The following is a 22,910-nucleotide window of genomic DNA, read 5'->3' on the forward strand; positions in this document are numbered from 1 at the left end:
AACTGACCCACCCAGTTTTGCCATTTCATGTGGCATTGCAAAAGAGGGTGGAGTCTATTCCGGTGGTGAACAAGTTAACAAAGAAATACCGCCCATCCGGTAGCGACCCCGGCTACCTGTCAACCCACCCCACTCCGGAGAGTTTGGTGGTTCAGCCGGCTACAGCCACCTCGAAGCAGGCAGCATACCCTGCCATCCCTCCTGATGGGGACGATCAGTGCATGGAAGGGCACGCAAGGTATTTTCGGCTGAGAGCATGGCGTTTAAATCGGCCAACTCCACCTGTGCCTTAGCAAAGTTTCTGCACACTCCGTGGAATTGCATCTCCTTTACCGGCTGAGCATATTCCATAAGGGGAAGAAAGGGGTGGCTTTCTAGCTAGTGTGAAGAATGGCAAGGATGCCATGTGTGAATACCTTCAGTCTGGGTTGGACACTGCGGATAGTGTCAGCAGGTCCATGGCTACGAGCACCGTGATGCGCAGGTTTGTGTGGTTGCGGAAGTCAGAGTTTGCACCGGATGTGCAGGCTAGTCTTCTCAACATGCATTTTGACGAGTCTGTTTGGCAGCAAGGCTGGCGAGAGCCTTGAGCTGTTGCCATATCTTTGGGCACAGCTATTCAGCAACCTCAGTCCTTTTTGTCCTATGGGACAGCAATGGAGGGGTGGTTCCTTTCGCTACTGCTCCTCATTTGGAAGGGCGAGAGGGATGGCCAGTCAAAGGGGCCAACTTAAGTTTCCTTGTGGTGGACGAGGTAGAGGTGCCAAAGCCGCTCAAGCAGCAGCCTGTTTGACATCAGGCGCTGCCCCGGCCGCTTCAAAACTGCTCTGAGGCCTTAAATCATTGTTCACCGGTAGGGGGCAGTCTGTCTCAGCATCTAGAAGAGTGGCGAGCCATTGCTTCAGATGCATGGGATCTGGAAACAGTTGCCCATGGCTACTGCCTTTTTCTTCGACATCCTCATGACAATCCACCGGGGAAGCTCTGAGGGTTCCAGATCCGCTCCTTGTGTGGGAGATTTTGACCCTGCTGGAGAAAGGCGCTATTGAACCAATTCAAGAAGGACAGTGGACTGAGACCGATCTTGAACAAGTTCCTCAGGAAGGACAAGTTCAAGATGATCACTTTCTCAGATCCTTCAGGCCCTCCAACTTCAGGATTGGTTGGTGTCATTGGATCTGCAGGATGCTTGTCATGTGCCAATCCATCTGAAGCACAGAAAATACCTGAGGTTCGCAGTTGACGGCTCGTACTATCAGTTTCGAGTCCTTCCATTCGGGTTTACCTCCGCCCCGATGGTCTTCATCAAGCTCGTGGTGGCGGCGGCAGCGCATCTCGGGAGAGGGGGAGATTCAAGTCTACGCCTACCTGGATGATTGGCTGATCAGGGCACGTTCTCCCGAACAAGCCCTGGATCATCTCGGAATCACCTGCCACTCCCTTCACAAACTGGGCTTCTCCCTCAAGTCGCATATGACACCTTCCCAACAACTCCAGTACATCGGGCTGTGTTGGACATGTCCTTGAAAGTGCGCGCCACCCAAGGTGAGGGCTCAACACATTCTCCCGATTGTTACAAAAGCAGTCTTCCGGCTTTCGAATTCGTAAGGTTGGTCGGCCTCATGGCATCCTGCATTTTTCTGGTGCCAGAGGCTTGGCTGAGAATGTGATCGCTTCAGTGGGCTCTCCGGGCTCAATGGTCCCAGTTTGCAGCCAAGATGTCGGATCTCCTTCATGTTCCGTTTAAGGTCTGCCAAGATCTTCTGTGGTGGGCCAGTGAGGAAAATCTCATGAAGGGGGAACCTTTTTGGCAACCGTGGCTGGATGCAACGGTAGGGACGGATGCTTCCCTCACGGGGTGGGCGCTCATGCCAACGATCTGACTATCGGCGGTTGTTGGTCTCCATCGGAGTCCAAACTACACAATCTTTTGGAGCTGAGAGCAACCGGGCTAGCACTGAAGGCTTTCCTGCCGTCTGTACAGGGAAAGACTATCCTGATAGTGGACGGTGTAGGGTCACTACCTCTGTGAAGGAAGGCAACGCAGCTGTGGTTCTGGGCAATTCAGGAAGGAATCTCCCTAGCAGCGGTTCATCTGGCCAGAGTGGAGAACATGGCGGCGGATGCGCTGAGCAGGCAGAGCGCAGTCTCCCACGATTGGGAACTAGCTCAGGAAGTCCAAGAGATCTTTGCACTTTTGGTGGACCTGTTCGTGACTGGTGCCAACTGGAAGTGCGAAAGGTACTGCTCAAGGGAATTTCCTCTGAGAGGAGCTCTAGGAGACACGTTTGTCATGGATTGGTTATTCCCGCTTCCGTGTGTTTCCTCCGATCCCCGTCATTCCTCAAGTTCTCAGGAAGTTACGACCGTTCGGGGCCCACATGATCCTCATATCTCCAGATTGGGCCAGGAGAGCGTGGTACCCGGACCTTCTAGCCATGTCCATTTGTCCTCCAATACGTCTTCCCAAAAGAGATGATCTTCTCTCGCGAGAGGAAGGTTGGGATCTCCATCCAGAGGTCAAGACTCTCAACCTTCACGCATGGTTTCTGAAAGGTTGGGAGATGAAGATTGGGACCTCCCGGATGACGTGATGGAGGTGTTACGTTTGGCCAGGCGGCCAGCAACAATTTCCCTGTACCGTTGCCATACGTCTTACGACTGGTGCAGGGGAAAGAATGTTGATCCTTTTCAATGCTCAATTCCGGAGCTTCTCTCCTTACTTTCTTTGGCCCACAGGGGTCTTCAGGTGGGAACCATTAAAGGTTACCTGGCAGCGCTTTCTATCTTGAAGCGCTCATCCAAGGAATATTCCTATTTTAAGATTCCACTGATCACTCAGTTTCTGAAAGAGCTCACGAAGGTTTTGCTGCCGTCGCCTTTTCATGTGACAGTCTGGGACATTAATTTGGTCTTGAAGTTTCTTATGGGTGCTCTGTTTGAACCTTTGCCCTCTTGTCCGTGGAGTTGACATTTAAGACTGTTTTCTTGGTTGCAGTTACCTCTGCTCGAAGTGTGCGAGTTGCAGGCAATGTCTTCTAAGCTTCCCTTTACTATGTTCCACAAGGACAGGGTTGTATTGAGATTACGTTCGTCCTTTCAACTGAAGGTAGTGTTAGAATTTAATTTCTCAGGTGGTGCTCCCCACCTTCTATCCTCCTCATCCTAGTAAGGACGAGGAGAGACTCCATAGGTTGGATCCTAGGAGAGCCTTGAGCTTTTATCTTTCTAGAATGTCAGAGGTCAGAGTGGACAACCAGCTCTTTGTGAGATATACTGGACCCAAATTAGGTCATGCTGTTTCTAAACAGACCTGCTCTAGGTGGATCATCCTTACCCTTTCAGAATTCTTCAGGTTGGCTGGCAAGGACCCTCCTGAGGGCTTGCGGGCTCATTCCACCAGGGGCATGGCTACATAGACAGCCTTGCAGAGGGGTATACCGGTAAAGAACATCTGCGATGCTGCAACGTGGTCTGCCATTCACATGTTTGTTTAGCATTATTCCCTGGATATTTCCCATGCTCGGGATGTTGCCTTTGGTATTTAATTAGGTTTGTCTTCTCGCTCCCCCTCTCATGGATACTGCTTTGGGAGTCTGTCAAAGATGAGGAATACGTTGGAGGGCACAATCCATTCGAATAACAAGTTATTTACCAACTTGAGGGGTAGGCTTGGAGGGCGATGAGGAATACGTTGGAGGAACATCCAGTCGAAAGAAAGTTACCAGTTAAGAAGTAACTTGTTCTTCGCCCGTATGGGTCTGGCATGGATTCACGAACCCTCCCACTGGTCCCTCTGTGGCGGCTCTTGGTCATACTGCTACTTTACATGCTTACCAAATCTGAAGATGGCTGCCAGAGGCGGGACTTAAGGGGAGGACTGTCATTTGATGGGGGCAGTATGACCCAGAGGACCGTGATTGGTTTAGAGGAGAAATAGTTTTTAAAGTGAAAGTTTCTGGCATGGATTCACATGCTCATTCCCAATTGTCAGGCCCGGGAACCCTCAGTAAAAGAAGTTACTTATCCTTGCAAACTGTATTTCTTCTCTACCAATCACTGTACTCTGGGTCATAGTGCCCCCAGCCAATGCCTGCCCTCTCCCTAAGCCCCTCCTCTGGCAGCCATCTTCAGATTTTTACTGCACATTTAAGTGTTGGGAGTCCTTGACTTTTGCTCTGCACTATTTTAAGGTTTTCTCGCTTTTTTGAGAAAGTATTTGTCAAAACTGAGCCTGTGTGCTCTTCTCTCCATCTGCCAACAAGCGGGGATCAGTTTGTCGGTGCATTTCAGCGCCCCTCAAGGGCAAGGATCATCTTATTCATAAAAATGTCCAGATGGCCATCGGGCCTACTCTGCACCTGACAGAGGAGAAAGAAGGAAGTTCCCTTTTCAAGTTGCGCACCAGATGCGGACTGTGGAACGTGTTTGTGGAGGACAAACGCCTTCAATGAGACTACTGCCTTCGCCCAGACCACACAGGAGATTGCGAGATCTGGTTCAGCTTTTCCAAGGGAACGATGAAGGATCGACACAGTAGACTGGTGGCGTGGCTAAGCGCCAAGGCCTCTAACCCGTGCCCCAAGCAGGGTCATGCCTCCCCAGGACCAGCCAGTCCAAAGAGCAGGCTTCTAAGTCCTTTGAGGGCACTCCATCCATGGGGGGGCCCCAAGACCAGGCCAAGCACTGGGAGTCTGTTTCTCTCAATCGCCACGCAAGCGGGTCCCTCGATGGGAAGGGTGCGATCAACGTCACCATCTGCCTCCATCGCCACCCATCGATCAAGACCCTCAAAAAGGAAGTTCTCCCAACCCGGCTAGGCTGTGCAAGAAGCCTAGGGTGGAGGAAAAGGCGACAGACCTGCCCAAGAAGGCCCAGGCGGCGCAGGAGTAATCTTTGTTGACGATTGAGCTGGTGGCAGCCGCTCTTGAAGGCAAAAGGGGATGACCCCGTGAAGGTAGCTCCTACTGCGCCCAGTGTGTCCCTGCTCCAGAGTCCTCAGCCGGGCTGGTGGCAACGTCTGCTGGCACACTGGAGCAGAGGATGCCGTTGCTGAGCCCGACTCCGACCCCTCATGGTGCAAAAGAGAGGGAGGGGTTATAAAGTCCCAGGCCAGCCACAGGCCATACCCCAAGACATGGATGTTTCATCCTCAGACAATGAGGACCCCGGAGTCCCTGCACATGGTCCATGAGGATGTGAGGGACGACGGCGTGGGGCCTAGTGAGCTGAACACTCGTCCTCAGCCGAGTGATGTATCCCTAAACCTCCTTGTGACCCTACACACGCTGGTGTCAGAAATCCAGAAGATGATGCCTTCAGCCCTGACCCCTGTGGTTGCCTCTGGCTAAATAAGAGGAAGCGCCATCCGACGCCCCTGCATCAACCTCCACACCCACGCCTGGTACCCTCCCTGCTGTGGACCCCGACTGACGACAACCTTGTCACGGCTGGCGCATTGCAGCAACCGAGGTCTTCCCCCTCCGGATGAGGTGGGTCGTTTCATGCCATGGTCGCCAAAGCTTCTGAACTTTTCCACCTGACTACCGCAGAGACCAAGGAGGGCTTCTTAAACCAGAGGTGCTGGGCCAAGAGGAAGAGCATCATGGCAGTGCACCTCTTGGACGACGTTTGGGAGGAAGACTTTGCCTGACCCTGGCCAAGCGGGATAGGGTGGAGAAAAAGTACTGGGTGCCGGAGTCCGCACCCAAGTGCCTACGGTCACACCCGTCGTCTGACTCTGTCAGCGGCTGCAAGAGTCGAACCTCTCGTCCTCCGTTCCTCCAGACAGCGAGGGGAAGAAATTAGATGCCATGGGGAGGAAGGTCATTTACTCTGCGGCTTCGACTGTCAATGCAGCCAACACATTGGCGCGATACTGGCCAGATACGGCAGGGAACTATGGTATAAGCTGGCCCCTATTATGCAGTTCCGCCCCGATGACCAGCGGGTGGGGGCGATTGCACTCCTCCAGGCAGGTGAAGTGGTTTTGGACCGTGCCATCAGTGACCCTGCACATTGCTGCCACAGGTTTCCGGCAGGTGGAACAGTGTCTGCCTTGTCGTCCAGGGTGTCTGAAGGCCACCAATTTCCACCAGGAGGTCCAAACGAGGGTGCTGGACATGCCCTTAGACGGGGAGGACCTCTTTGGGAAGGCCGTTGAAAAGTCCTTGCATGCCATCAACACTGATATGGAGACGGCTCGTGCCCTTGGTACTCCAAAAGCATTGCTCTTCCTTTTCCACCTCTGGAAAGTCGGGCAGAGCGACGAATGGTTTCTCCTCCTCGTACCATCTTTCCTCTGTCCACGACCCAGGAGCCTTACAGAGGCCGTTCCAAGGCTTTCGGTGGAGGTGGTCAGCGCTGTCGTCACCCCCTGGGCGGAACGCAGGCACCGAAGCAGGACTGAATCGGCCAGAACATCTGGCCCCCACCCGTGCACCCTGGTGGGAGTCCGGCTGACTGGATTTGTCAACGAGTGGGAAAAGATCTCTGACAGATGGTTGCTGGACGCTCTTGACCACAGACATGACCTGGAGTTTCAGCGAAAGTGTCTGCGGATCCCTTCAGTGACCCGGCAGGAGCAGCACATCCCTCAACTCCTGCAGGAGGTACGGGCCATGCTACACAAAGGGGCGGTGGAGGTAGTTCCAAGACAACTCCATGGCTATGGAGTCTACTCAAGCTACTTAGTCAAAAAGAACACTTGGGGTAGGTGGGGGGGGTGTGTTAGGGGGGAGGTGTGGAGGCCCATTCTAGACCCGTGGCATCTCAAGTTCCTGAAGTCCCAAAAATTCAGGATGGTCCCGTTGCGGCACATGCTCGGCCAACTGGAGGAAGGAGACTTAGCGTTGCTGGATCTGCAGGATGCCTACTTCACATCCCTGTTCACAGGAAGCATCGAAAGTGCCTACACTTTGTGGTGCAGGGAAGGCACTACCAGTTCAATGCCCTCACATTCGGCCTAAAGTCAGCTCCCAGGGTGTTGACTAAGTGCCTGGCACCAGTGGCGGCCTATCTAGGTCTACGAGGGATACACGTGTACCTGTCCTTCAAGGGATGTAGCCATGGAGCACACCGTTACGCTCACCTGACTCCCACAGAGGCGCTGGCCTGGTTCGCGCTGCTGTGACCTCTTCTAAGGTGATGCGCAGGGTTCGGAAGACGGACTGGACCGGGCCCCCAAATCTGGCTTGTCTGGCTCGCAGAAGTATCCTTCTGTAGGTGAAAATAGGGGATTAACTGTATGCGGGGTAATGCAATCGGCCTCCCACTTTCCCCTCTCACCCTCCTTGAAACCCTTCTGTGATTTCTCGTAGCGTCACCTTAGGATCTGGAAGGACGAGCTCTCCATCCTGCTTCTGATGCAGGGGCGCGTTGGTATCCAGTTACTTCACTGGATTTTCGGATTGGTGAGAACCAAACTTGCTTGGCCTCTAGATAAGTTTTTTGATAAGAGGTTCCCCTTGTGTCCATGCATTAATGTACTAATGCTAGTGTCTTTTTCCCCATAGGGGCCGGGGTACGGAATGCCGGGGAACAGGCACCGACCCGAAATGAGAGGTGAAATCCTTGTAGAAATCAGGTAAGTCTTTAATGAGCGTTTTTTGGTAATGTCTTTTCATTCGCTCATTAACGCTAATGTCTTTTTCCGCGTAGGGGCCAGGGTCCGGAAATGCCAGGATGCGGCGCGGACCCGAAATGAAGAGGGAATGAATCAACAGGTAAGTCTTAACATGGAGATTTAGCTTTCCTTCTTCCCTTCTCTCGCTCACCTTTTTGTTCTGGTGTTTTTCTCCCTAGGCGCTGGGGCGTGACTGCGAATCTGGTGAGTGGAATGCAGCGCTGCAGCGATCGACGCGATGAGCTTTTAAATAAGTCTTCCTTTTCAGGATTGTCGGCGAGATGTCTCCGGGATGCGGATTTTAGCAGGCAAGGACTTTTCCTTCTTCTGTTCTCCTCTTCTCTTCCTTTGCAGGTGATCCAGGATGCTGGCAGGCGTGGCAGAAGTCAGGATGCAGCAGCAGACATGGTGAGCGTCCAGCTGCTAGTTGCAGAACAACGCGAAGCACGTGTGGCTGTTCGGGTGGGGTTTAAATAGCCTTGGAAGAAGTTCCAGGTATGTATCCTTCCTCCAATCAGGTATGTATCCTTCCCTGACCACGCCCGGATGGTAAATTAGTCCCACAGGTAAAGTAGTTCCTTTCAGGCCTCAAGGAGGCCGGGATCCTGCAGCATGGTCTGCATCAGGTAAGTGCACCCAAGCATTCCCGTAATGAGCCTGGCGCCATAGGCGCCAGGACACTGTCCAAAGGGCCCCTATATGGGGTTGCTGGGTCCTTCCTTGGGGACTGGATGTCCGCTTTCGGAACCGGCTCCCCAGGAGCGGGCATCATGACACAGACTGTCCAGCTGACGGATCTGGGGTTCTCCATCAATTAGCCCAAGTCCTGCTTGATACCATTGCAGAATGCACTGTTCCTTGGTGCCAGGCTCAACAGTCTCCTGCCTAGTGTCGTCCTCGGATGAGAGGATAGTGGCTGTTCTGGGAAAAGTACAGCGGCTGTTGTCACTGAAGGTCACTGCTACGGTGCAGGCCAAGTGGCTGCTCGGCACATCATCTTGCATCTACCTTATCCGGCTATGAAGGTTGCGGATACAACCTCTCCAGGAGTTCCTAAACGCTTGCTGGATTAAAAATGTCCGGACGATTCGTGGACAAGGTCCCCTTTGAGTTTGGGTGGTAATGTGGTGGGATGTGCACTACATAGCCAGGGGCGCAGGGCTTGAAACACCCTCCCCGCCCCTACCAGGTGACTGTAACCCCAGATGCTTCCCTGGAGGGCTGGGGAGCCCACACCAAACATCCCCACGCCAGAGGCCTGTGGGTGCAGGAGGGGAAGGCTCTCCACATCAGTATCCTGGAGCTGTGGGCACTGTTCTGGGCCCTTAAGTCAGTCCTTCCATCCCTGAAGGGCAAGGTGGATCTTCAGACAACACCACCACAATGTTGTACATCACAAAGCAGGGGGGCACTCTATACCCAGCGCTCTCCAGAGAGCTGCAGAACTTGTGGCACTGTGCCATCGAGCAAGAGATATTAGTCATCCCCTTTCACCTGATGGGAGTAACGAACACCATAACAGACTTCCTCAAGAGGGAGTTGCGCTACTGCCACAAGTGCGAACTTCGGCAGGACCAGGTGGACCGCATTTTCATCAAGTGGGGCAGGCCCAGATTGATCTTTTTGCGGCGGCGATCTCAAAATGCCAGATATTTGTCAGCCGGTTCCACCAGCTGAGGAGCATGGGGGGCACATTCTCCTTCCCCTGGGAAGGCCTGTTTCTGTACATGTTCTTCTCCGAGCCCCTCCCATTGCCTCTCCTGCTGCCGTTATAAGTCAACTCAAACAGTGCTGAGGCAGGATGATGCTCGTCGCCGAGGCAGATTTGGACCCAGACCTTCTCAGCCTGTCGGTGTCGCCTCCTGTCAAGCTGCCAATGGTCGCGGATCTGCTCACAGGGGAAGGGGGCGCAATCCTGCATCACGACCCAGGATCGCTGAACCGGAGTGCTTGGCTTCTGCAGCCCTAGGCTACGAGTTGCCAGCAAACTGCAGCGAGATGCTTGCCAAGGCCAGAGCGTCGTCAACGGCTATGGTCACAAGTGGAAGCATTTCTCTACGTGTTGCCAGTGGCAGAAGATCACCCCTTTGAGGATCACAGCCCTGTAGATTTTTCCATACTTGTTGTCGTTGGCCAAGGCAGGGGCTGGCGCATGCCCCATCAAGGAGCATTTGGTGGCTTTCTCCCGCTACACCAGGTCCCCAGGAAGATCTTCTCTTTGGTACCACTGTCTCGTCACAGAATTCTACAAAGGATTGTTTTGATATTTCCCGCCGGTGAAGGCTCCTGCCACAGCCTGGGAACTCAACGTGGTGCTGACGAGGCTCATGGGAGCCCCCTTTGAGACTATGCATCAGGCCGCGCTCAGGTTCTCGTGGAAAGCATCTTTACTTGTGGCCATCACCTCTGCCAGGAGGTTGGGTGAGATCCAGGCCCTATATCTGACTTTCCATGAATCGAGGGTGGTGCTACGGACACATCCCTCCTTCATGCCAAAGATTCTGTCGTAATTCCACCTCAACAAGCCTTTGGTGTTACCTGTGTTTTTCTGAAGCCTTAGTTACCGGCTGAGAGGGCCTTGCACTTGCTGGATGTTGCTTGTGCTCTGAAGTTCTACGTGGCACGCACAAAGTTTTTGGGAAAACGTCTCAACTGTTCGTGAACTTTGGTCCTGTGAACCATGGGAAGGCCTTGTCCAAAGCTTCCATCACACATCGGTTGGCCGACCGCTGCCCGGCTGTCTGAGCCCATTCCACCAGAGCGATCACTGTGACAACGACGTTCCGATCTGGTGTGCCCCTGCTGGACATCTGCAGGGGTGCTATGTGGAGGTCCACGCATACCTTCACGAGATTCTACTGCATTGACAGGGATTCCAGTGAGGAGTCCAGAGTCGGCCAAGCAGTGGTACACAACCTGTTTGCTTGAGTTGAGTCTGTGCCAGAGGTAAGAGTTGATTGCTTCTGTTGAGCTTTGCCACCTCCCATGGTTGTGTGATGTTCTACTGCTGTGTTTGTTTATGAGCATGTGAATCCATACCAGACCCATGCTGGAGAACAATAGTTACAGGTAAGTAACTTAAACCTAATCTGTCTTTGGCCTTCTTTCTGTCTTCTCAGGACTGGAAATTCTGTTCATGGTATGCCCTTTTCTGGGGACAGCTGCTTCTTTTGCAGGCAAAGGGGCAGTTTGTGTGAGCCCTGATGTGGATGCTCAGATTATTTGGTCTCAGTACACATCCTGGTGCCTGAATGTCTGTTGGTGGGCAGGCGTTGTGGCCAGTGCCTATCCATGATTGTTAGATACTGCCTGTGTGAATGGTGCAGGTTCATACCATTGGTGGGCTTGGACAAGCTCCCTTGGCTAAGTGGAGCTCTCCTGCAGCGAAAACCGATAAGTCCTCTATGAAGAAGAGCATTATGACGATCCGAGAAGGACCCCTGTTGCTGACCAACTCCACAAAAGTTCCAGTAAAGCCCTGCTCCTGCTTGGGCCCCTGCTCAAAGTTTCCCTGCACCCAACTGGTGGACTGACAAGCTCTCTCCTGGGCCACCTTGCTGCAGCCATCGCCGTTCCATGTGTATCCTCCATGTGTACATTGGAGGACCTTAAACTTGCATAACAAGACACCTGTTCCTGCATTTTTGGCCTTCTTGTATCAACGAAAGCTGTGCTGGTCCTGCTCCTTTTTTTTGTTCATTGACAATAGCCTGTCGCAGCCTCACTGTTGCGATTACCATTGCAATCCATCTTCTCCCCCTGCTCTGCAGAAGTCTACATCTTTCCTTTGTTTCAGTGCTATGCTGGAATCTGTCTGAAGCTGGTTCCGAAGCACCTCGACCAAAACTAAATCCAGCTTTCGAAAGGGACCTCTGCACATCCAACCCCTAGGCCTTCCTTGACCAGACAAAAGGCATAATTCTATTCCAAATGGGTTCCAGATCCCCAGCAGTGGTCTCTGGAGAAATCCGAGTCACAGGGTAAGTTAGCATAGCTGTTTCGGTCCCCCACAGTCCTTCATAGGGCTACTCAGCTATAAAGTCCTGTCCCTAATATCATTCTTTCCTAACTTTGGTTTGTTGAATCCTGTTCATGAATCCCTTACTGAACCTATTCTAGTGTCTGTGCTTGAGTGAATTTATTAACCTGAACTGTGTCTTACTTTATAATTCATCATAACCACTGGCATCGCCAATTTCTTCATAAACCTACTTGTCAAGTATACACTTTACAACTTGTGACGTTTGGCACGCCCCAAACTATCTTAGGTTTGTGCTTTATAAGAGGTAGGGAAGCTGTTGGAAGTGTCTTTTCAAATTCTAATGCACCGGAGTTGCACTGTTCCTTGAATCAAGTGCTTTCCCATATCTCGTAAAGGTGAATGTATATTTTGTGTACTTGCCTGTCTAACTGAAATTCTTTGTGTTGCTCTGTGTGGTCTCATAATAGCTCTAGACCGCTCAACCCCCACTTGAAACTAAGCCTTGCCACCACTCTGTTACATTACCTTGATCGAGCTTGGCTTAAATATCAGGGTCTCTCTGTTCACTTTAATAGCATGGCCTCCCAAAATCCTCCCCAAGGGTTGATTATGAAAATCTTAGTGTGGATTAATTGGATTCCTTTCAGTATGATTTGGTTTAATGGGACTAAGAATATGTGCACTTTTCACACTGCCCATGTTTTAAATATACACGTTTTCCTTATATGCAGGTCTCATTGGGAGCTGTACCAATTCCAGCTATGAGGACATGGGCCGCTCAGCTGCAGTGGCCAAGCAGGCTTTGGACCATGGGATCAAGTGCAAATCTCAGTTCACGGTTACCCCAGGCTCGGAGCAGATCAGGGCCACCATCGAGCGAGACGGCTATGTGAGTGCTTATTATGTGAACTGGTAGAATTGGGTAAAGGGTTGCGGAAACCAATTTTTCTGTCTATTGTTTTCCAGTTCAACTGACCTGGAAGGATTCTTTGTTAGAGATGAAAAGTTGGATCCAGACATTGGACTGAAGATCTCCATTTCAAAACATGGCGGGTCCACTGATATGTTAATTGTTAAGATGCATTTTCAGAACCAGCCCTGTGGGAGGGTTCTGAGATGCCACCCTTGTTGACCAGAGTAATTGCTAGGCAAGATTTGGTGCAGTACCTTTTGGGTGCACTACAACAACCTTGACCTAACCTTTGTTAGTAGTCTGTACTACATAGGTTGGTAGTGTGTTGAGCAGCCATGCTAATCTCAACAGGGGTCAATGTGAGCAGTTGGGTGGTTACACAGATTCAGTGACAAGTATCCAAATAAACCTTTACACACAAGGCTTCTTGATTAAACATTTATTAATTTATTTTAGTCAGTTTGAATAAGCCTTCAGAAGGGGCAATATAATAAAACAAATACACTCCAAAATACGCACTTAGTTTCTCTAAATCATCAATTACCCCTTTGGGATGGCACACACACTTCCTACACCCTCAGGTGACTTAAATAGTTAGGACACTGTGGACGTTAATATCTCACTGGTACATTTAGAGCAGTACTGAAAAGCATGTCAAAGAAATGTTTTAGAATAAGATAAGCGATCACACAACTATTATTCAGCAGGTTAGTACTTTTGAACCCCAGTGCAAAGTAAGTTAACCCTTTCCTGGAAGGAAGGTAAAAACACTTTCGGAGGAAAGAAGAGTCATTCAGGGAGCCAGGCCAGCCAATGTCAATTGGGCAAGTGTCTAGATGAGCTGAAGCACTTCTTGCAGGTAAGCAAGTCTTGCGCAATGTTTTAGATGTCTTTGTAGAAAACGTAGAATCAATGTAGGGCCACAAGCTGGGGGGCTTGTGAGACGTAGAAGATGCAACCAAGACAGGTCTCAACTGAGAACAAGTAAGGCTACAAGACAAGAGGTACGTTCACTTAGACTTTACAGTACCTTTGTTTAGAAAAGATGGTTCCAGCTGGCTTCTGTTCCTGTGTGGCTCTGCAGATCCTTTTTTTCCTGTGCCTCAGTCGTGGGGACAAGAGGGAGGACTTCTGGGGACACCTCCAACGGGACAGTTGGCGACAGCAAAGGGCAAACTTCCATTCAGTGGCACTTCGGCGTTTCAACTCCTCTCGTCTGACAGCGAATAGCAGCACTGCGGTTCTTGGATACCACCTCAGACTCTCCTTGCTTCTGGGGTCCAGCACTCATTTAAGTTGGCTCAGGCTTGGTCAGTCCTGCATCAGGGAAGTCCGGGGGATCTTCCTAACGCTCGGTCCGACTTAAAAGTGATGGTGTTCCTCTCCTTGACACTTCGGTTCCAGCAGCAGTGGAAGTACAGCCAGCTTCAAGAGGATGTCCAAACGAGTTAACTTTGGAGTTGGTTGGTCCCACCAACTCAAGGGGAGAAGTCGTCCTTGCAGGGCTTCTCTAGTCGAGGCAAATTCAGAGCTTCAGCACAGCAGCAGGGCTTCACAAGGCAAACCAATGGTCCAGGAGTTGCAGCAGGCGTCTCTTCCAAGTTCTTCGGATTCCTTCATCCAGTGGTCGTCTCTACTTTCCAAGCCAAAAAACCCTGCCTTTTATGCAGGTTTCTCCCATTCATTCCAGCCTAGCTGTCAATCACACAGCAGGGTGGCTGTCCTTGCCGGCCAATCGCCTTTGGGTGCATTCCTGTAACCAAGCGGGATTAAGCAGAGTTTTGGGCATCTCCCTCACTTCCTGCCCCTCTGGAGCCAGAGGCGGGCTTCACGAGTGAATCCCACCAAAGATAACGAACAAACGGTCCTAACCTGGCTTGATTTGAGAGTAAATTTCAAAAAGGACCTTTCCAGCAAGAAACGGCAAAAAGACGACCAAGGTCATTTTGACAAAATGGGCACCCATGGGTGCTTTACTGCAGCTGCGAATGCAGCCTGCGGTAAAAACTCCCAATGGTAGTTCAAAGTAAACCACTGCCACCAGACATTAATTGTAGAAAGGATAACATACAACGGTTACCTGAGGAACTAAACAAAGGGGATACTAAGTAACCCCTCCTGCCACCCCATTTTAAGATGGTGTGTGCTGGGTCTAGAAAGTTCAAATTGTAAGTAAAGTCAATTTCGCTTTACTGTTCTGGGAAACAGTTTATCCAAGAGAAGGTATTTAAACCTTGGGGAAATATGAAAGACTTCATGTGCCACTGCATTGAGGGCGCTTTGTGACACAATGTAAAAGATGATGCCTATGGAGTTTGTCAGACTCCAAAACCAAAAGAAACTGTGTGCAAATCACATTATAAAAACATAGTGGGGGAAAAAGGGTCTCATTCTCTCCAGGTTAAAAATTAAAGTCCTCAAAATCCAGCAAAGGTGCTCGGGGTCTTTAAGGTAGAGAGGAATTGGTACATTTGAGAATTCTTCCGAACATATTGCATCCTGTCTCACTCGCTCATGCTCCCGTCCACTAAAACTGAAAATCTCTACTACACAACCAAAAGGGCGATTTCCTCCTCTGCTCTCCTGCCTAGCCTCATTACTCTGCTTTCGCTTGTAACCGTGGTGTCATCTATGACGCATCACACTTCATCTCCAAAGCTACCACTGCAGCCAGACTCCACCGCCCCAATATCCCAAAAATGTCATCCTCTTTCTTGCAAAACTGCTATACAGCAAATCTCCTCCTTGGTCCTTTCTAGATCCCAGTAATGGGCCAGTCTACTCTATGGCCTTCCCAACTATGCTTTTTCACCTCCTGGGCAAAGTCCTCAACTTCATGGTCAGCACACTTTAAAATTTTTCGCTTGGCTGACTATTGAACCAAGTACAAGCTTCTCATCTTCAAAACTATCCATGGACTCGCTCCAACCTACCTATCTGCTACTCTCACTCCATGCTCTCCTCCTCGCTTTTTACAATCATCCTCGGCTCACCGCCTTGCCACCACTCTTATCCCGTGTGCTCCCTCTTGTTTCCACTCTCCCCTACTCGGGAATACTCTTCCACCTTCTCTCTGTACTACTCAATCTACCACTATTTAAATCCATCCTCAAACCTCTCCTTTCTGATGTCCTATTTCCTAGCACACTACCCTACTCCATCACCCGGTTTTCCTCTCTCCTTACCCTACATGAAAAACCCTACAGCACTTTTCCATCATCCCGCCATCCTTAATTCGGCATTTCCGCCACCATACTGTTTCTGTCATTCTGTCCTTTCCTTGTCCCTGGTTTGTTTCCACTGTCCCCTGCAACATCTAGTCTTGAAGTCAGTCACCATTGTGAAGTACCCATGTCCTCCGCTATCTTAATAGTAAATTCTGTACACGTTTTATTGCCAAAAATGTACTTCTTTCCCTGTAATGGCCACCCCCATATTGGCCTGAACTGGTTTTGGCCCGTATAGCTCCCTGGACTGTTTTTCCCACTTATGGGGGTGGCCAAGGCTGTGTGCTACTCCTATTGACTTATCAGTATGGTTAGTCATCTGACCTGCAGCCCCATTTAGTGATTGGCTGGCTGTACTTTGGGCAGCCCCTTTGTGCAAGTGTATTTAGGCTTTCTCCTGGACCTGATGCACTCTTGGTTTCTTGTTCTGTATTGAGGAAGCAGGTTTGGTGACATGCTGAAAGATTTTTGCAGCTATTCAATTTGTTTTTGCCATTTTCACCCCTTACCTGACCATACCGACGAGAGGTAGGAATCCATTAGAAGAAAAAATTACTTGCTGCTTGGTAGTGTTCGTTCTTACGGATTCCGCCCTATCTGCTACACTTTGCGGATAGCTAGGACACCTTTGGTTCTGCAGTGTCTGTGTAAAGTGCTTGGGAAAATGGGTGAAACTGAGGTAACAGAGCGCAGCACCTCAATTTATATTGACCCCTGATGTCTGGTGGGGATGCATAGTCGTTGGGCGGAGCAGAAACAGAGCTGCGCCCCTTGGTGGCAGGCAGGTATAAGAACATCAGCTGTGCTGCAGGTATATCATCTTAGATAAGGAATATGTGGGAGGGACATCCATCAGGAACATTGGAGGCAAGTCATTTATTCTTGCATTGAATACCTGTAGTGTGAAACCCACTGGACATATTTGCACCAAACAAACAAGTTGGGCACAAAGAAACTTGGACGTGCCTTTTGTTGGTTTGGTATAAATTCATCCCGTGGTTACCCCTGCTCACAAACTTGTTTTTTTTTTTTTTTTTTTGCTTACTCGCTGTGAGTGTTTTGTGCAATAAGCTTAAGGGAAGCGAGTGTACAAAATGATATTTGGGAGGAAATGGCTTGTTTCATATCTGGATAGTTTCGGAGGGAGGAGGACCTACCACGTGTGCATTGGGAGTGCTAGGGAGGACCTCGGTGATCCCGTTTGGATAAGAACATGTTTGTCTGACAGGCGGAATCCTGCAAGATTCCTTCTGTAATGACTAAAGCTGCACTAGGAAGACAAAAAGCGTCATGCATACCAGGGAGTGAAAGTGGTTAATGGGAGAGGGTCGGGGAGGAATTGCACCAAAGGGGTGGACCAAAAATAAATGGGCCTATGGTTCTGGACCTTGGCCATAGTCCTTTTTAAGCTGGACAGAGGATAGGTGGATCTGGTTACTTGGCACTAAAGTATACTGCCTAATTGGTGCAACGTGTTTAGTTACTAGGTATGGGGGATAGGCATAACCAAATACTTGAAATTCAGTGACAAAAAACGAAGTTGAGATTTGATCTATAGCAACAAAACCATTAAAATTCAGGGGTGTGAGGTGACGGCCGTTTTAACTGAGTCCTGCGTCCCTGCCAGTTGCTCATCCCATGAGCACATGCCATAGCAGCATGAATTAACAATAATACTTCATCACTCGCCACACCTTGCTGAATTTCAATAGGTTTGCAGTGATAAGTTGGATCATCATAACTGTCTTAGTATTTTTATGGAGATATATACATTTTATTTTTCGACGCCTGTGTGGGTATTCTTTTATTCAAAGTAAGGCTATTCTGCTGTATTCCTGGCTACCACGCTCCACCAAAAATGTTGCTTTTATTTCTGTAAGTTTAGAACCGTAACCAAATTCTCTAAAGTAAGAGCTGGAAAGGTCGTCCTAAGAATCAATATGTTTGATATTGCCTCCACTGATGTGTCTCCCCTTCTCCTCTTAGGCGCAGATCCTTCGTGATGTGGGAGGTGTTGTACTGGCTAACGCATGTGGCCCATGTATTGGACAGTGGGACAGGTATGAAGTTGCTCAGATGCCAGGGGCTTTCCCAAAAGTGTGTTGGAGGGAGCTTTCAGCACATCTTGTTAAGCTAGTGACTTAGGTTGCCAGTGATAAGTTGCTGTCAATGTTTGGCAGAGAAGTGTGAGCTTTGACAGGCAAGTAGAATGTAGTGTGTCCCGCTCTTTAAAAAGTTATTCAGGAGAAGCGCATACGAGTGCCTAAGTACCCTTCTATATTTTTATAGAGTTTAACAAAAAAGGGAACCAGCCTGTCATGCCTTATTGTAGGAAAAATGTAAGATGGTGTAGAAATTGTCAGGAAAAGGCCCAGAACGCTCAGATTCCACTCAGAACCCTGTACAATGAAAGCAACTGCCAAAGTATGCCCTTATATAAAACCTAGAAAAGATTCCTGGGTGCCGATCAAGAAGTTAGCTGTTGTGCTTGCTTTCCAGAGCCACGTGAAAATGAAATGGCTGCGCATGGGTTTTACCTTGTTCAGCTAAATACTAAATGTTTGCATAGCAGTGAACAATCTGGTGGTGCGAGGCATCTGAGCCTGCATGTCTTTGTCACCTTAAGGCGGCAGTGTTATTTAATGGACATCTTTATTTTTTTAGTACAGCAGTTTTACTTGCTGTTGGTTTCTCATGGTCATTGTTCCTGTTTCATTCACTAGAAGGTACACCAGCTTCTGACAATCTTAATCAACTCTTTAATTGAGGCATAGAAAGTCACTTAAAGATGCACTTCCATATTTACTAAATATCAATTTACACACTTTAGAAATGTACTTTGTTTTTTACCTGACATGCCTAATAGTGTAATACTTTAAATAGTACATTGATTAACTTTTGAAGAGCAATTGCTCATGCACTGCAATCAATTTTACATAATTCTAGAACTTTAGTGTTTTTCTTAAACTTTAAAACACACATTGTAAGTGTAGAACCTCACGAAGGTTGTGTATTGTTTTAACATCTATCTTCCTTACATGTTACTTCTCTAAATTGATTACTTACCTTGTTCTTCAGTTACTTTCCCCATCACACTGTTCTAATATTGATCAGTGTTCAAAAGTGTTGGTGCTCTGTAGTCAAAGCAACCCAAATGTGAATGTGTACCCAACAGTGTGTTTAATATAATACCAGCTTGTGTTTCGTATTGCTGAGTTGTCCAAGACCTAAATAAATAGAAATATGTATAATCATTCTGGCTTATTGAAAGTGCATTGTGTGGCCCACTGAACTAGTCCCCCCAAACCCCCCCCCCCCACGCACCCGAGTCTGACTTACGGCTCGGTCACTCTAACTTTGTTTGACTAGACATTTCAGACTTAGCCTTTTCAACACAATACAGTGGCCTCTCAGAATCTCTCCACGGGGTTGATTCTGAAAATCCAATTCAAGTTACCACTGAATCCATTCCATACACACAAAAAACATGTTAAACGGTGGAACAGCTTTTCATCCCAATTGCACAACAGCATCCTGGGGTTTTCTGTACAATTTAGGGCCAGAATAATTTGCTAACATTTAGCAAGATACTGTCACACTGCCACAAACGAATGGTGTAAGCAGAGTCTACTGAGCAAGGTTACTTAACTTGGGAACCACAAGCTCCCCATCTTTAGATAGTTGAGGTTCTGTTAGAAGGCAACTGAAACAGTTGCATACTTAGTATGGCCAGAGATTACTAGGGGAAAATGAGTCGGAACTAGTTCAGAAAGCCAAAGGTTTTCAGGGTCTCGCGCCAAAGACAGCTTGAGACATTCGACTGCAATGCCCCTTTGACCTGTCATTCACACCTTTCCTCTGTATGCCTTAACCTTTAAGGACTGGGAGGTTGGAAGACATTACATATGTTGAAAAGAGGTGGGAGGCATTGAGGGTTGGATGCATGCAGGGCATTCACATTGTTTATTTTTTTAGTAGCTAATGCGGTTTCCCATTTGAATGGTAATAGCCGGCACTGTATATGACGCTTGAGTGAGTACCATTTACTGTTTGCATTCTCTGAATTAGTGGGCTTTGTGGTATACCAATTAAAACTAGAATTGTGCTGCTATGCACGTAAGGCAATTTGACGTGTGTATGTGCCGCAAGTCCTAGTAAGCCTTACCCAACAAAGTGGTTTGGGTTAAATTTGCTTTAGTTGCAAATGAGCCTGCTGAGCAGTCTGGGGAGCATGTACGATATACCTTGTGCTTTTTTTTTCTCCAGGAAGGACATCAAAAAAGGTGAAAAGAACACTATTGTAACATCTTATAACCGAAATTTCACTGGAAGGAATGATGCTAACCCGCAGACGCATGCCTTTGTCACGTCACCAGAGGTAAGGAGCTTGTGTATCTGCATTAAAACAATTCCTCCCACCCCTTCTCCTAAATTAAAGAGCATCAGTAGTTCTGATTTCATGGCTTTTGCACAGATCTTAGGCCTTATTTATCTTGTGCCCCAGCCCTTCTCGCAACCCTTGTGCCCCATTAGGCTTTCGAATCTAGGTCGACATCCCCTCCCATGGTCTTACCTGGCATTGGTTGCAAACCCCTTGTTCCACTTTCCTTGCCATGCCCACACTTAGTCATTTTTTTTTACTGAGTGAGGGTTGTTGGAAGATGCAAGTTCTCCAGCATGGGGTCTGGCATTGATTCACATGCTCGTGAATATTCCCCGTCAGGCTGGGAATCATCGGTAAAAGAAAAAAGTTTCACTTTCATTTAAACTGCGTTTCTCCTCCAAACCAATAACTGTCCTCTGGGGTCATACTGCCCCCATCCAATGACGGTCCTCTCTCTAAGCCCCTTCTCTGGCAGCCATCTTCAAATTTTTACTGCACGCTTCAGTGTTGGGAGTCCCTGAGTTTGCTCTCCGAGCTATTTGTATGTTTTTTCGTGCTTTGGACAGAAAAGGTGGATTTTTCTTTTGTTTCAAAGAAGCCTGTGTGCTCTTTGCATCATCTGCTGGCAGCGGGGACCCTTTGTCTGTGAAGTTCTGGGCGCCTTGTTAGGCAGGAATTGATGTAGTAACCCTGTGGGAGACTACACAACCCTTGGCTTCTTGGTATTGGGTAATCCACCTTTCAAATGTATTGTCCTCCCACGTATTCCTCATCTTTGACACTTGCTGTCCAGCTGCTTTGGAATAAGTTAGGCAGAGGGTGCTGTGCGTTGAGATTGCGTTGAGTCAATGTCCCTCGAAGGCCTCTGTCAAGGGTGATGCCATCAAAGGCATATATAGCACGTGGAGCGCTTGTTGGCCTCAGTTCCGTTTTTCCGTGACATCTTGGCGCAAAATTCGTCCCACCTCATCTTGTGATGTCTTTGTTACTATCACCTCTCGATAGAATGTCTTAATCTTCAACACCATCGACACCGAAGTAAAATTTCAAAAAGTGCCGGGATTGCGGGTCAAAAATGTCGCTCACTGACCGTGACTATCTGTGGTGGCTTTGGGAGGGCCATGACACCTCTGGCTATTCAAAATGCCAGTCCATCAAGGGAAAAGCTTTGAGGGACTGGAAGGGGAAACTTAAGGTAGGAAAAATCCCTAAAAAATCACCTACCCGATCCGCTAAAAGTTCGACGGATGAGTCGAGAGGCGACTCTCCTCGAAGATCAAGCGATCCAAGTCGAGGAGTGGCTCGCATCACTCTTCTTTGAAGAGAAGGCACACTATGTCGCCTTAGTTGACTTAGTCGTCTGACGTTTCCCCAGAAAGGGTTGCATGCCCTACTAAAAAGTCCACCCTCGCAGAGTGGGAAGCCTTCAGGGCTGAAATGCTAAAGATTTTAGAAAAACAAAGCCGTGCTCCTACCGAGCCTTCAAAGGAAAGGTCTCGTCCGAAATCCTGCACGCCCTCGAGCCCTGAAAAAGGCCTGATCCACATTGCAAGCTCTCAAGAATTCAATCCGATGTTTCATTGAAGAATCATACGAGACACGAGGAAAAGTCGAGGTTGTCCAAGCCGGCTGTGCCTTCGACGCCCAATATGCCATCAACGATGCGTCGTACTTGCCAGCTGTGCCGTCAAAGCTGATAAAGCATTGACTTCGACGCCTACTATTTGCTAACCAGACAAGGTATATGCTCCACTTCCAAAAAAGGATATCTTTAAATCTTCAATATTTGAAGAGGAGCGTTCTGAGGATGATATCCAATTTGGCATTCAGTACAACCAATGTACCTGAGTTTTATCTCTGAAGAGTCCAGAATGAAGGACCTGTATGACAACTTGCAAACAGCAAGTGGGGTAGATACCTCACCCGAACTTGATTTTGGACAACCGGAGCATGTGGATGCATCATACAGGCAACTCATGTTGAATGTAGTTGAATACATAGGTTGGAGTAGGCCACCGTTGCCTTATGAGCAAGACGACCTCTCTGATATTTTGCCAAGGGTCCATAATCTGATCCTATTTTGCCTTTTTTATATGGCATTGCAGAAAAGCGTGGCCAGGAATTGGGAGACTCCGGAATCCAATCCAGCAGTTGACAAGAACAACAAAAGAAATACTGCCCTTCCTGTAGTGAGCCCGACTAATTGTCAAAACACCACACTCTGGAGAGTGTGGTAGTGCAGGCAGCTACGGGTACTTCGAAACAAGCAGCGTGCCCTACCATCCCTCCTGATAGGGACGACAAGTGCGTAGATGGATGGGTGAGGAAGTATTTTCTGCAGGGAGCATGGCACTAAAATCTGCCAACTGCACTTGTGCCCTAAACATTTTTTGTATTCTCTATGGGATTGTATTTCCATGGCGGCAGAACACATTCCCGAAGGGGATAAAAGGGACGGCTTCTTAGCTGTTCTTAGAGATGGCAAAGAGGCCATGTGCGAGTCCCTTCAATCAGTATTGGATTCTGTGGATAGCATCAGCAGATCCATGGCTACCTGCAGTTATGCGCTGATTTGAGTGGTTGAGAGTTGGGTTTTGCACCTGATGTGCAATCTAGGCTTCTCAATATACCTTTTGACAGGTGGTCTCTTTATGGCTGACGAGAGTCTTGAGAAGTTGCAAACCTCAAAGGCTGCAGCCAAATCTTTAGGCGCCGCTATTAGGCAACCTCAGCCTTTTCGTCGTAGCGGGCAATCTTGGACGGGTAGATTTTCTTCGCTA

At 48.8% G+C, this 22,910-nt stretch overlaps 1 protein-coding gene across 1 annotated transcript in view; it reads left to right on the forward strand.

The window, feature by feature from the left end:
- Positions 1 to 22,910, forward strand: part of ACO2 (aconitase 2) — a 637,698-nt gene that overhangs the window by 414,097 nt on the left and 200,691 nt on the right. The window contains exons 10-12 of the mRNA XM_069652760.1: positions 12,338 to 12,495; positions 17,733 to 17,806; positions 20,013 to 20,124. Of these exons, the coding sequence (XP_069508861.1) occupies positions 12,338 to 12,495; positions 17,733 to 17,806; positions 20,013 to 20,124 (344 nt within the window). The remainder of the gene's footprint in view (positions 1 to 12,337; positions 12,496 to 17,732; positions 17,807 to 20,012; positions 20,125 to 22,910) is intronic.

This window comes from Ambystoma mexicanum, chromosome 3p, assembly GCF_040938575.1.
Source record: "Ambystoma mexicanum isolate Mex_15411 chromosome 3p, UKY_AmexF1_1, whole genome shotgun sequence".
Classification (NCBI taxonomy): Eukaryota; Metazoa; Chordata; class Amphibia; order Caudata; family Ambystomatidae; genus Ambystoma; species Ambystoma mexicanum.